The following is a 13,136-nucleotide window of genomic DNA, read 5'->3' as shown; positions in this document are numbered from 1 at the left end:
TGTAGGATAAGTCGTGAGGTATTTGTGATGCTCACAATGACAGTGCACAGCTGAGCGGGCTCCATGCCTTTCCAGCAGAGACGGAGAGGCATGCCTCTCCAGCAGAGACAGGTTTGGAAAAATGGCATGAAATGGCCTCTCCGGCAGAGACGGGTTTGGAGAAATGGCATGAAAAAACATTCGTCTGTTTGTTTTGGATAAGAGAGGAGGGGAGAGGGAGCACGTTGCATCATGGGAAGATGACAAGCTTCCCAAAAGGCACTGCAGGTAGTTGCACTGTGGGATAGCTACCCATAGTGCACTGCTTCGATTATTGATGCAAGCATAGCTAGTGGGGACACAAACACCCGATGCAGTGAGCATGGTGTGATCATGCTCCTCTGACTTCTGAGGCTTGGTGGATGAAGACCAATTTAAATTAAATTGACTTCACTCTGCAGTGTAGACATACCCATGGTTAATGTTAGGCATATTCTTAAGCACCTAGCTGGCTGAGGCCTCAGTTTCTTAATAAACTCTTGTGCAGAATTTTCTTAAAGGCTTTGTAAAAGTCAAACCAGTTCTCTTTTATCCACTGTATTATTGATAGGATTTAAGAATTCTAGTAGATTACAAAGCACAAATTTCCTTTACACAAACAGTGCTGGCTTATATCAATTATATTAAGTTTGTGAACCTTTGGAGGCAAATCTGGCCAGGTATTCAATCTGGCCAGGAATTTGTGGCGGGGTTATGGTTTCATGTGGAAACCATTGGTTTGCATGATTTCAACCCCCAACCCTGGCATTTTGGCAAAGTTTCATTTTGAGACAATGGCTGCAAACCCATGTTCAGATAAACTGGATAAAAGTTTATACTCTGGGATAATTGTACGAAGGGCACTATGCCAAATAAAGTGGTTAAGTTAATGGTTTATGAGCAACAATACTGTGTTGCTAACAGGAGACTAAAATGGAGGCTATCTTCTTACTCTGTCATTTGGTATTCTGAAACAAAGGTTATCCCCATGAGGACACCTGGCTTGAGATCAGATTTATCCAGCCTGATAACCCTAAATGTCAGAGAAATTATGTAGGGCCATGCCTGTCCATCTGTTAACCTTTCAATTGTTGTGGAGATTAGCCAAAACTGAAGTTTAGAATTTCAACTCCGTTTAATTTCATGATGTGGGTTTATATTCTTGCCCTGAAATACAAGCCTGGCCTGTGGTTTCAGTCTTGGGTCAGATCCAAAATCAAGAGAGGCCTAGTTTCCAGTTTGGTTGTGACAGAATTCTGATGGAAACAGCTCACAAGATTTTGACAATGTTCTATCCTACCCATGCCTTATCCCTGATTTAGCATTAAACCTGAACCCAAACCTAATCCTGAGCCAGATCTAACCATTGCTAATTTGACCAATCTCTAGAAGAAGCTGGACCTACCATAAGCTCTCTGGCAATCACTAAGCATGCTGCACAACACTTCCCTTGCTACAGGACAAGTTCCAGAATTTGGAAACAGTTTGGAAGAGTGAGTTTCTTATCAGCTATATGGCCCATGAAATCAAGGGCTCTAGTCAACACACTAGCAGCCTTCCACAGAAAGGATGAGCCAGGGTCTCTCTTGGCAGCCACTTAAGTTTTCTGGCAAAAGCTAATGCTCCCTGGACTTCAGTATTTTCTCCAGTTATCATTGGACACAGATCTGTACCCATGACTGGAATATGCTGATTTTCCAAGAAAGGAAAGAGGCTGGACTCAAAGAATCTCTTGAGTGTGGCCTACCTGCAGCTGGAAAAATATTACCACTTTTGGGGTCAAACAATATTTTGTCTGTTTTATTCTTTTAAATCTGTTTACCACTGAGGCTTTAGCAATCAACTCCTCAGACACTCTATTGCTCTGTGACACTGGGGCAATATAGGTACCTGAAGTTCTTTCAGGCAAAGGGAGGTTACAAAATAGGGCAATGAATACAAGCAGAATATGCATTTGTCCTCCCCACAGTCCCCTTTAAATACCTAACAGTGGAGAAAAAGAACAAGGTTGGACACTTTGGGTTCACTTAAGGTGAACTGAAATAATTTTAAAATACATACAAAAAAGATCCTAAATCTTAAACAGAAATGCATGAATACACTTAAAAATTAAAAATAAAATCTGAAGCAAACACTGAGAATAACGTCTTCTTTTACTTACCTGCTAAGACCCAACTTCAGGGTCCAATGTTTCTCCTGCAAGAACTGATAACATTGTACACACCTAAAGCACCATTATGAATGCAGCTCCCTACTCTGTATAGGTGTTTGTGATGCTCAGATCTTGACAGGTTAAAAAAAGAAAAGGCTTTTATTTACCTTTTAAAATGTATTTGTAATTTCAGGGCTACACATTATTTTGTTCCGTAACTTAATACCTTATACAATTATCATTTTAAAAATTGTTTTACCTTTAATACTTAGAAAAAAGAGAAAACCATCTTTTTATATATAGTAAATACTTGATGCACTGAAACTTAAACATGATTTACCACCTGCGGTGAGCAATGTGAAACATCAAAGCCATTATATATCAAAGAGGGATCATAAAGTCTGAAGCTTTAAAAAAGCACTGCTGTGCTGTTTCTAAGTCAGCATATACTGTAAAATATTTTTGAAGTGTAAATGCTTAACGTTCTGGTGTGGACAAATTTTACTTAAACATTTTTACTGCCACAGCACTGGAATTCTAATTGCATCAGTTCATAAAGTTGGTTTCCCCATCTAAAATCAGGATTTTTTCCCACAGTCATCAGTATTCTGAGTATCTTTGGCGAGAGGAGTCAAAACTACTAAACTGGGTTAGGACGTCCAAAATCTGCATCTGGATACTCAAATTGGCACGCAGGGACTGTGCTGTATTGAGGTGGTGGTCAGAGGCCCAGGATCAGGGCTTAATTTTGCTTGGCACTCTACACACACACATAGAGATAATCTCAGTTCTTGCCCAGAAGCTTTTACAATCTAATTTATATATATGAAATATAGACTAGTGCTTAAACCACAGGACTGAGAACCAGATTTTCTGGGCTTTGCTCCTGTCTCTTCCACTGATTCACTCTGTGACCTTGAATAGGTCATTGAACAGCTCTCTGCCTCTGTTTCCCTGTCTGTACAATAGAAGTAATGCTTCCTTAATTTACAGGGGGTGCATGAGGCTTAATTATTACTACTAAACACTACTTGCTGAGCACTCTCCCCCAATTCTGGAGACATGTCTCCAAAGATATGCCTGAATCTAGCAGATTGGTTTTTATCCTATTCAAAGCAGATTTCTAGATCTCCAATTTCTTGAGATCTTCAAGACCCAAAGCAATAAAAGTATTACTGGTTCTTATCAATTCCTTCCCATATAAATTGCCTGAAATCTTGTTGATCCTAGCTGATTGTCCAGGGACAGGAGTACTACACTTCTCTTTTAAATGTCATCTCCTATATATGTGAATGCTTTTATTTTACACTGTGTTCAAGAATTGTGGTGTTACATTGTGACCTTGCTGGATGTCAGTCTCATGTTAAGGACATGAATGATACTATTGCCAATAAAGTTATTACATATAATCCAGGTATATTTTTGAAAAAGGATCTCACTGTTTTTAAGCACATATTTTAAAAGGTAACAGTTTTTATAATCAGTGGTTTTTACCATTTAACTTTTGAAAACACAGCTCAAAAGGGGAATTTTCTAGTTTGGATACTCTGTACCTCTGCAGAAGAATTGAAAAACTGGAGAGATTTCTGAGTTTTCTAGAAGCTTAATTTTCTTTTCCATAGTGAACATTTGTAGAAGAAAAAGCCAGGAGGGTACACAACCTCCCAATGAAGTGTGGCAGATTGTGCAGCAGGGGGAGCTAAAAACCTCTTATTTTCCAATTCCCTCAATTAATTCATGAACATTTCTTTCCTTTGCTTTTAAGAGAGGCGGCTTCTTCAAATGGAAAACAACTTGCCTTAGTACCATATCTAGCTATGCTGACTTTTTTAAAAAGCAAATATAAAAACTTGAGTAAGACGTGTAGATTGTGATTTAAAGTACAATGATCACACTTTACTTCTGAAAGATTCTGTCTGTTTGAGATACATGCCCTATACCTAGAATAGGAAATACAATTGGAACTGGTAATACTTCTTAATCCAATAAGAACCTTTTAAAGTACACCCGCTGTACTAGTTAAGGAAGTGAGTGTCAGAGAAGGGGAATATCCAAAGACAAGGATGAGGGGAAAAAAATCAGAAGGAAGAGGAAAGAAGCTCCTTGGGCAGGGAACATCTTTTTGTGCTGGTTGTACAGCACCTAGCACAACGGGGGCCTAATGGAGGGCCACACAGAACCCCTGGTGGCAGGCCTGGATTACCCAATGTGCACTGGGTGCACTTGCACAGGGCCCCCATCTCAGGGAGTCCCCCAGGCACCAGAAAAAATAAACAAGGACAGAAAAGGGGCAGGGCAAGGCATCATGGAGATGGTGCATCACCTGAATGCTATGCTGACAGCCAATGGACGGGAGCAGAGAGCTAGCCCCAGGTGAGCTACATAAGCTATTAAGTGTGCGACCCTCTAAATAATAATACTGAAAATGAACAAGAACTAGAATGGTGAGGTGTGGAAAGGAGAAAAGGACCAGAAATGCATAAATTACAAAAGGGAGAAACATAAGAGAGGGTTACAACTAATAAAATAAGTATAATTTTTTAGCTTTTATTTTCCTGGTATATTAATATAGTATAATATAGTAATATAGTAGTACATTTGGGTTTTAAATGTAACCAAATACATAGCTATTAGAGCCATTTTCCACACTGTACTTGATGTCAAATGGAGATTTACCTGAGAAAGGAGATATTGAATAAGACCAAGGAAGTGGCCATTTGGTATAGATGTAATTAACAAATCCAGTCAGATTTCAGCAATTTCAGCCCATTTTTTACTAAACATTTGACTCCATTCTTTGCATCAGTATATTTATTTTTATAAATAAGGAGGATTGTCCATTCCTCAGTTTTAGATTTTATACATCTGTCAGGTTCCACTCTGCATTATTCTTAAATTAGCATAAAAGGGTGAACAAACTAATTAAAAAAAGAATTTCTAAAAGATCTTGGGTGAAAACTCCTCCTCAAAGGGGCCAGAATTTCACCCATACAGCAGACATTAACATGCAGCTACCTTACAAAATAGGAAAATGTTATCCACTCATGGGACATTACCTGAGAAGTGTTTTCTATCACTAGCTCGTAAGTTGTTCCTCCTGAACCAAAGCGCAGAACATCCCCTGCCCCCACTTTCACTGCTGCATTCTGTATATGGCAATCATTAACAAAAGTGCCATGAAGAGAGTTGAAATCTTGAAGAACAAAGCTGTTTTCTGAATCACTGAATTCAATGACTGCATGGTGATCTTCAATACCTACAGACTGAAATCAGGTAACCGTTTCAGAAATCAGTGCATAAAACTACCCAGAGTTATGAATCGCAATGGGGATTTTACCATGGTTTATTTTGCTTTGTCTCATTTGGCTAACATCATATCATAATATGTTTTGGCTCAAAGGAAGTCAGAATGGTAGCTGATATGCAAGATATAGTAAGTTTTTTAATTTTGTTCCACATATTTTGGCTAGATTTTTTTTTTTAAATTCTTCACATTTTGTATTTTGTAAGTCAGACAAGTCATCTGAACAGGTATCAAAACATACAAGATCACAGCAATAAAAATGAGTAACTGATGTTACAGTTACATCCATATGCAGATACTGAAGGTATCAAATCAAGAACTTTTCCCTCTCCTTTGGTTCTTGTCTTTCTTTACAGCATATCATTTCATATCTAGCCAACGCCTCAATACTACAGACACTTAAAACACATGAGTAACTTTGCACATTAGTAACTTTGCACATGAGTAAATTTGCCATTTATTTCAGTGGGACTACTAATCACATATGCAAATGTTTGCAGTATTAGGACCATACATTGTAAGCTACTTGGAGCAGGAACCTGTCTTTTTTCCTCTCCATAAGGCATCCTTGATACTTGCTGTAGACTAGTGGTAATATACAACTGTTAAATAGTATCAACATTAATATCTACTACATACATTTGGGTGTATGTTCTGATTGTTTGAGGAGGAGGAATAAACAAACATTATTTAGATCACTTTTGAGTATGAAGGTGCAGTCTGTTTTCAGTTTGCTCTTTTCTTGACTAATATTTGGATGTACAATATCCCTAATGTATGCTCCTGGTTTAAAAATGCTCCTGTATAGAAACATGTTTTTTAGCGAAGTAATCTACAGAAAACGAACTGTTTTTAATTGTGATCTTAAACTTAATCATAGATGAAAAAGTGGTAAAATGACATTCTGATCCATCCCCTATTCACACAGGGCTTGATTTGAAGCCCACCAAAGTAAAAGGAAAGATTTCCATTGACTTCAATGGGCTTTGGATCTAGTCTCTAGCACTAAAGAGGCATTATTTTCTATAATACCCTATCCTTTCCTAAGTTTTAGCTAGTTCATCTATGAACACCTGTAATGATGGTGTTTCCATGACCTCCTTGGCAAATTATTGACTTGCCTAATTGACCTGATGGTTCCTAATGTCTATGTTACGTTTTCCTTTTTTTAGTTTCAGGCTGTTGCTTCATGACCCTATGACCCTAAACCATGTAAAATAATTCCTCTCTCTTTTGGTTGTCTAACTTAAAAGGTTTAAACAAGTTCTCTAATTGCCATTTCATCCCTGTGGCTCTAAATGAAATCAAATAAACCGCTGCTGGCTAAGAAAGAATGGAATTGTTATAAACCAGGGTAATTAAATTAGGTCAGAGTAAGTACTGTAAGGAATAATAATGAATTTTATGTTCATACCTTCAGAACAAGATCTGAATCTTCATGTCTTCCTATAGTAGTTACTTTTGATCTCAGCATAAAAACACCATCTGAACTTTTTAAAAAGGCCTTCATTGTCATCTTTTTACCTGTAAGGTTTTATTTTTAAAAATCTCATTTTCTAAGTGGTATCCAATGCATTTTTGCAATTACTCCAGTCAAAACATCTCAAATAGCTTAAATGAACAGTATCAAATAACATAGTAGAAATACTCATAATTTATTTACAGGGATGCTGTCAGACTGAAATTAAATTCAAAGACAAATTCTCTACTAAAAAAAAAAAAAAGATTAAAACTGATTTTTCAAGACAGCCCTAGAGAGTTAGGCATCCATCTACCATTAAAATTCAAAATCAATCCTAAAACAGAAAGAAGTTTAAATGTTTAATTTACTTTTTATACCATTCATACTATTTGTGTACTTTCAGAACTTCACTCTGAGACTGAGAGGCAACAAGAGACTGGTCAATTTCACTTTCTCTTTTGCTGACAGATGCTGCAATGTTTGGGTTTCCAGCAGGTGAAAATATTTAGATCTAAACAAGCGTTTTTATTGATCTTTTAAAAATATCATTACCAATGTTTCTTTGTATATTTGTTTCCCCACTTGCAATTTAGACCTCCTAAAGTGACACTGTCAGCTAGTCTAACATTCACAGCAGAGTGAGAAACTTGTGTGCCCCCTGCAGCTATCATCACAGCAAAAAGATGACTACATCCCACGTGAGTTTAATCTGTAAAATACCAATTCTGTTTAAAAACTTTTAGTTCAATCCTGCAAGTACTTTATGTACAGAACTCCTCTTTCTCTTGGTATAAGTTCTGCACATATTTTGAAATGCATTTCACAGTGATGTGCTGCCAATATTTTAACAAGGTGCTCCAACAACCATTTGCCCACATAGCCTATGACAAATCCTCTGCTCAAGAGGCACTGGAGAAACTATTCATTTGTTTTCCACTATATACGAGCATGCCTTTTATATCCTTGGCCAGGGTTGGGAGTAACACCAGTTGGCAACCAAACTAAAGCTACACTTCACTGGAAACGCTCGTATTATGATGCTGAAAAGTATTCAGCATATATTAAGAGTGGAGCAGCGTTCGACATGTATCATTTGAAGGAGGGCATGAAGACCTGTTAAGGTCTCCAAATGTGAATGCTACATGCACTGACCTTATGCGCCAACTGTCATTGGGTCCATTGCTGGAAAGCAGAGTCAGCGATGCCCCTGTTCCTCTCATGAGGCTGTGGAGAAGCAGAAAGGCAGCACTTTATGTGGAGGCCAAGTGAGACATAATCATGCAAAAATCATGCAGAGAGAGGATACTCTAGGGTGTGGGTACCTACGAGGGAGGGCTACCTCTCAAGTTTCTACAGAAACGAGCTCAAGTGGTCAGAGTTCAAGGGGCGACTGGTTGCTCAGGATATGGGTAAAGCTGCAGCCTCTGTCCCCGGCAGATTTGGAGGCCAGCAGCAGAACAGAGAACTGCACCGTCTGTGCTGAGCCAGTTAGTCTGCGAAACAAACGTTACCCTCCCCAGAGCCCTTTGCCTCCAGGCCATGGCTTGGCACAGGGCACTGCTCCTCTCCACCAGGCCCGCTCAGTCCGGAGGGATGCCACCTGCCCGGGTCTCCCTGGACCAGAGGACGCCTCGCCCCGGGGCGGCGTTGGCATCCCTGGAGCTGTCTGGCCCAGTGGGAGTCGTGCACGGCGCAGGCTGTGGAGTCAGTGGCAGGCCCACGCCAGGGGCCCCTCACCTCGGGGGGGGGGGGGGGAACGGGGTCGTGCCCAGGGGAGCCCTGCATGAGGGGGCCTCTTGTCGCTGAGCTCAGTGGCAGCCTTGCACAAGGGAGCCCCTGGAGTCTGGGGGATTCCTCAGGGCAACCGGGGTCCTGATGGCTGGGGGGGGGGCGGGGGCGAGGCCCAAGGGGAGCAGTCATCGCCGGGGGGGGGGGGGGAGTCTTGCCTTAGGGGGCCCCGCTCCAATTTGGGCCCCTCTAGGGCATGTTCCCGCCAGCGCCCCTCCACACAGGAGCCCTCAGCTTCAGCGGGGCCCTGCTGCACCCTCCCAGGCCGCCCCCACTTACCGGCGCTGCAGGTGCCGGGCCGGGCATTAGGGCCCCGGGGGCGTCTCTCCGCCGAGCCAGGCCGCGTCCGGTCCGGCCTGAGGCGGTGCTAGGCCTCTGTGTTAGCCGCGTCTCCAGGGCAACGGAGGCGGAGCGGTGCGACAGCTCCAGCGTGCGGGGCCGCGCTGGAGTCAAGTCCCAGGCGCGGGCCAGGCCGACGCGCAGCGCCGTGCACCCGCCGAGCCGGCGGCGACCCCAGCGCTGCTCCCAAGCCTGGGGGGGCAGCCGCGCACACAGCTCGCTGATTGCCCCTCTGCTGAATAGGGGGGGGCCACCGCCTTGCTCTTAGACCGGGCAAAGGTTAACTAAATACCCAGGGTGGAAACTGGCGGGCCGCCCTCGGGCAGGGGTAACTGAGGTAGCTCCAGCTCGGCTTTTAAATCCATGAGAGCCGAGCATTAAAATAACCAACCGGCGGGGTCAGCCTTTTAAAGATGAGTCCGCTGCCACTCAGCCCATTGCGTGGATGTTGGAGACCTTCCCCTCCCCACCCACGCTTTGCTGGGGGGCTGCCATTTCCCCGTGTAAGGCTGGCAGGCCAGAGCCCATGGCCTGTGTTTGTGCGGCTCCTACACTTTGGGCAATACCCAACTGCAAATAATAAACAGCTGGCCACCATCCTGCTTGTGCTGACTTGCCTCCAGCCCAAGAACAGAATAGCCTAGTGTAAACACAACTCATTCTTCATCTGGACTCCTCATCTAGTCCTGATTCTATAATATCCCCGTTGACTAGGGGAAAGAGCACATTTAAAAACCAAAAAACACCAGCAAACAAAACACAACTCCAGGTACCCTGGACGTGAGCAGGAATACAGAAATTAGACAAAGTTAACAATGAAAAAGAAAACATTTTTAAAAAACGAAAGCCCATAGTCTGCCCCATATTACACTCCATGCAATCCTATTAACTTCAACCATCAACTGCAGATCAGGGCAGAATCTGATTCAAAACTGGGTACAGAAAAAATGCCAATAACTTTGCTTTATATATTAAAAAAGCAATTGCACTATCCAGAGAAGTACAAGTTCAAAGTAACTGAGTTTGTGTACTGTGATTATACGTCACGGTTTACATAATCCACATTTTCTTTTCACAATTTCACAAAATCCCCAATTTTTTAAAGTAATCAGTTTAAAAAAAAAATCTTTTTCCTAAATTCTCATAATTTGTCAGACATTTTTCTGATGTCAGTTTTGTAAACCACAATTTCTTATTTGAGAGCAACTCTTCTGACAACATAATTAGAAAGCAGGATAACTTGTTCTTGTAGAACAAGTCTGAGCAGACTGCCATCAACTTCTCATTTATTTCGAAGGCACATCAGTTTAATTAAAAACACTACAGATTTTCTGACTTGGTTTACTAATACCCTTTTAAAAATCTATTTTATATTTCCACTATTATATTACTTTCATTTTTTGCATTTCTCAGGTTAGAGGAGGAAAGGTCGGTTTCACTTTCCCAATTCATCTTTTCAGATACTATTGTGTATTCCTTTATATAAGGTAGTTCCACTGAATTATTTTAAAAGAACAGTAGAAAAGGAATTCTTTTTAAACAAAACCAAATTTTTGCTTCTAAGTTGATTCAACTCACTAACTCATTTCATGCTTTCCCTTTTACATCCATGCTATTTCTTGATTGACACTTAAAAAATTATTACAATGAAGTCCTATAATTAACTCTTGCAGAAAAAGAATAGATGTTTGGAGCTCAACTCAGATCTGCTTATTTTAATGCTGTGTTTGTGCTGGCCAAGAAACTATATAACCTTTCTAGCAATAGCATTTAAGATCAGTTCTTGCTAGAAACACACCTAACTGAGTTAAAACATTAAGAAAATTAAATTATGAAAAAATATTCCCTTTGGTGCTACAAACATTATTATCCAGAATGTTTTAGGAGACAATAACAAAAGTTAAAAAAAGATAGAGGCCTGCAGATAATCAGTGCAGTTATTGGGCAACTGACTCATGTCAGGGGACATAGATTTGGACAAAGAAGGAACTGGATTAAAAGGGTTTTACTGTATTGCCCAGAAATGGATATCCATTTTTCACAATTTTCAGCCTTGGATGGAAGTTGCAGCTAGCCAACTGACATTAGGGTGCCCTACTCAAGCATGCAGCATGCTGGTAAGGTTATAGCCATCACAGAACTTAATTGCAGATGTATTCACCTCTAAAGGTCATGTACAAAGCATTATTGTGTGTGTTTAGTTAACGAATTTTGTAACGTCTGGGATACCAAAGAAAGAAATTCTGCAACCACTTAGTATAGATAGTAAGAGGAATAGAGTGCTTGCTTTACTATACACGCAGTCTTTCAGTCGCTTTTATTGTACCCATTTGGTATATTATCATCCCTGGTATAAATAGGAGTAACTCCATTGGCTTCAATGGTGGGGCATTTGCTTAAAACAGGTCTGACTGACTCAGAATTCTTGACGTGATTACATGTGGGTCTTACATAAAGTCAGAAAAAACTTTGATTTATACCTTTTTTTTCCTGTATAAGCACAGCATAGCTTATTTCTTGGGCGGTGGTCTACTTCCTTGTCAGATTTGGTCTAATTGATTTTAACTTCTTGTCTCATCTCATTCTCCCATAGAAAATGTGACCCAGTTAGTAGTTCAAACACTATACTGAACTAGATCCAAGGGGCTGTTGTGGAACAAAAAACATTCACCCAGCCTTGATCTTGTTGCCTTTTTTCTTGGCTGTTGCAGCTGTGGTGCCCCATCTGTACAGGTCATTTCCCAAATGACGATAGGGTAGTAGAGTGCCATCACTCCTAGAGCCTGACGACACCAATACTGTGCAGAATTGTTTTGTATAAACATCTTAATTAGCATACCTATTCAAAACAGAAGCATACCATATAAATGACAGTAACCTATGTTAATTAGGACAAAGATTTGACTGTTCTGATTTATATTCATTTGCTGTATTTCATTAATTTCTGATTTTTAATCCATTAACACATTTTAAAAGCTTTGTTAAGGCAGAATTGACTCATCTGACAATACATTTGGGAACTGAACAGAGATATTTATGCTAGCATACACCAAGTAACACGATAGTTGCTGGAAATAGGCACCACCATTCATTGTTCAAAATCATTGTAATGCACTGCGCTGGAGCTGCTCTTCTTGGTAATTATCCAGATTAAATGGGTGTGCCATATATGATGTAGATTTAGTTGACTCAGTTGTAAAATATACTCTGTCCATTTTCTAGCATGAACACATAGTAGGTGTTTCCTTCAGCAACAGCCCTGAGGTTGTTTCTTGAAGGACTCAATGCTGCTCCGAGTGGAAAAACTCCCTTTCAATCTTGGAGGGAGCAGGATTCAGCCCTTTGTACCTAGGCAATCTTTTTTATATAGAGAAAGGGAAGTAAGGGGATGGGATGGGATTTGCTTGTGATATGGATTTTTAAAAAAACTCAGCATGTTACAACTAAGACAGAGTCAGATCCAAAAAGCCAGTTTAGAATAAAATGATAACTATACTAATGATAAATTACTTTGTAGTCAAGAGAGACTGCCCTGAAACTTGACATAAAGTAGTTTCACAGCCAAAGAAACAGATTATCTTCAAAGAGTATCTGAATTTTTTGGGGTAGCTTTTTGACTCTGCAAAAGTGCAGTTCAACCCATGTAATTTTCCAGGTACCAGCTGCCTTAACGCTGAAATGGTTCAGGGTCACATGTGATGCTCAACCTTACAGAGCAAGTAACTAGCTGATTGAGCTGGAATTTGAACCTAGGCTGCTCCTTCTTAGCCCTTGAGCTTTAATCATTACTGCATACTCCCCTCCTCTTCCTCAGTTTTAGTTTAGTAAGATATAGTGCTGCAACATTGATTAGAAATTGCCAAAAGCAAACTAATGGCAGCTGGGAAGGAAGGTGCCCCCTTAAAGAAAAGGGTCAGGTTCAGCAAGTTTCTCTCAATCACTTTATTGTACCAACAATTTCTTACATTAGTACTCCTTTGGAAACTAGCAGTAGAGGGTTTAACTAAGGGCCAAAACCTGGACTTCAGGGGAGTTGCTTGGGATTTGGACCTTAGCATAAATAAAATCACACC

At 40.6% G+C, this 13,136-nt stretch overlaps 1 protein-coding gene across 2 annotated transcripts in view; it reads right to left on the bottom strand.

Annotated features, from left to right (window-relative positions):
• The window catches only part of FHAD1 (forkhead associated phosphopeptide binding domain 1), a 56,949-nt gene extending 46,231 nt beyond the window's left edge, over positions 1–10,718 (bottom strand). Inside the window, exons 1-4 of one of the 2 annotated variants that reach the window (XM_067567484.1) lie at positions 9,004–10,718; positions 8,089–8,160; positions 6,889–6,998; positions 5,227–5,433 (exon numbers count right to left, since the gene is read on the bottom strand). In XM_067567484.1, coding sequence (XP_067423585.1) covers positions 5,227–5,433; positions 6,889–6,990 — 309 coding nt within the window. In that variant the 5' untranslated portion in view covers positions 6,991–6,998; positions 8,089–8,160; positions 9,004–10,718. The remainder of the gene's footprint in view (positions 1–5,226; positions 5,434–6,888; positions 6,999–8,088; positions 8,161–9,003) is intronic. The other variant, XM_067567485.1, reaches the window with a different exon arrangement.
• Between the last annotated feature and the right edge of the window lie 2,418 nt (positions 10,719–13,136).

The sequence above is a fragment of the Emydura macquarii genome, unplaced genomic scaffold, assembly GCF_026122565.2.
Source record: "Emydura macquarii macquarii isolate MOO-44397 ecotype Brisbane River unplaced genomic scaffold, CSIRO-AGI_Emac_v2 contig_2768, whole genome shotgun sequence".
Classification (NCBI taxonomy): domain Eukaryota; kingdom Metazoa; phylum Chordata; order Testudines; family Chelidae; genus Emydura; species Emydura macquarii.
This window is presented reverse-complemented; position numbering and strand designations above follow the sequence as displayed.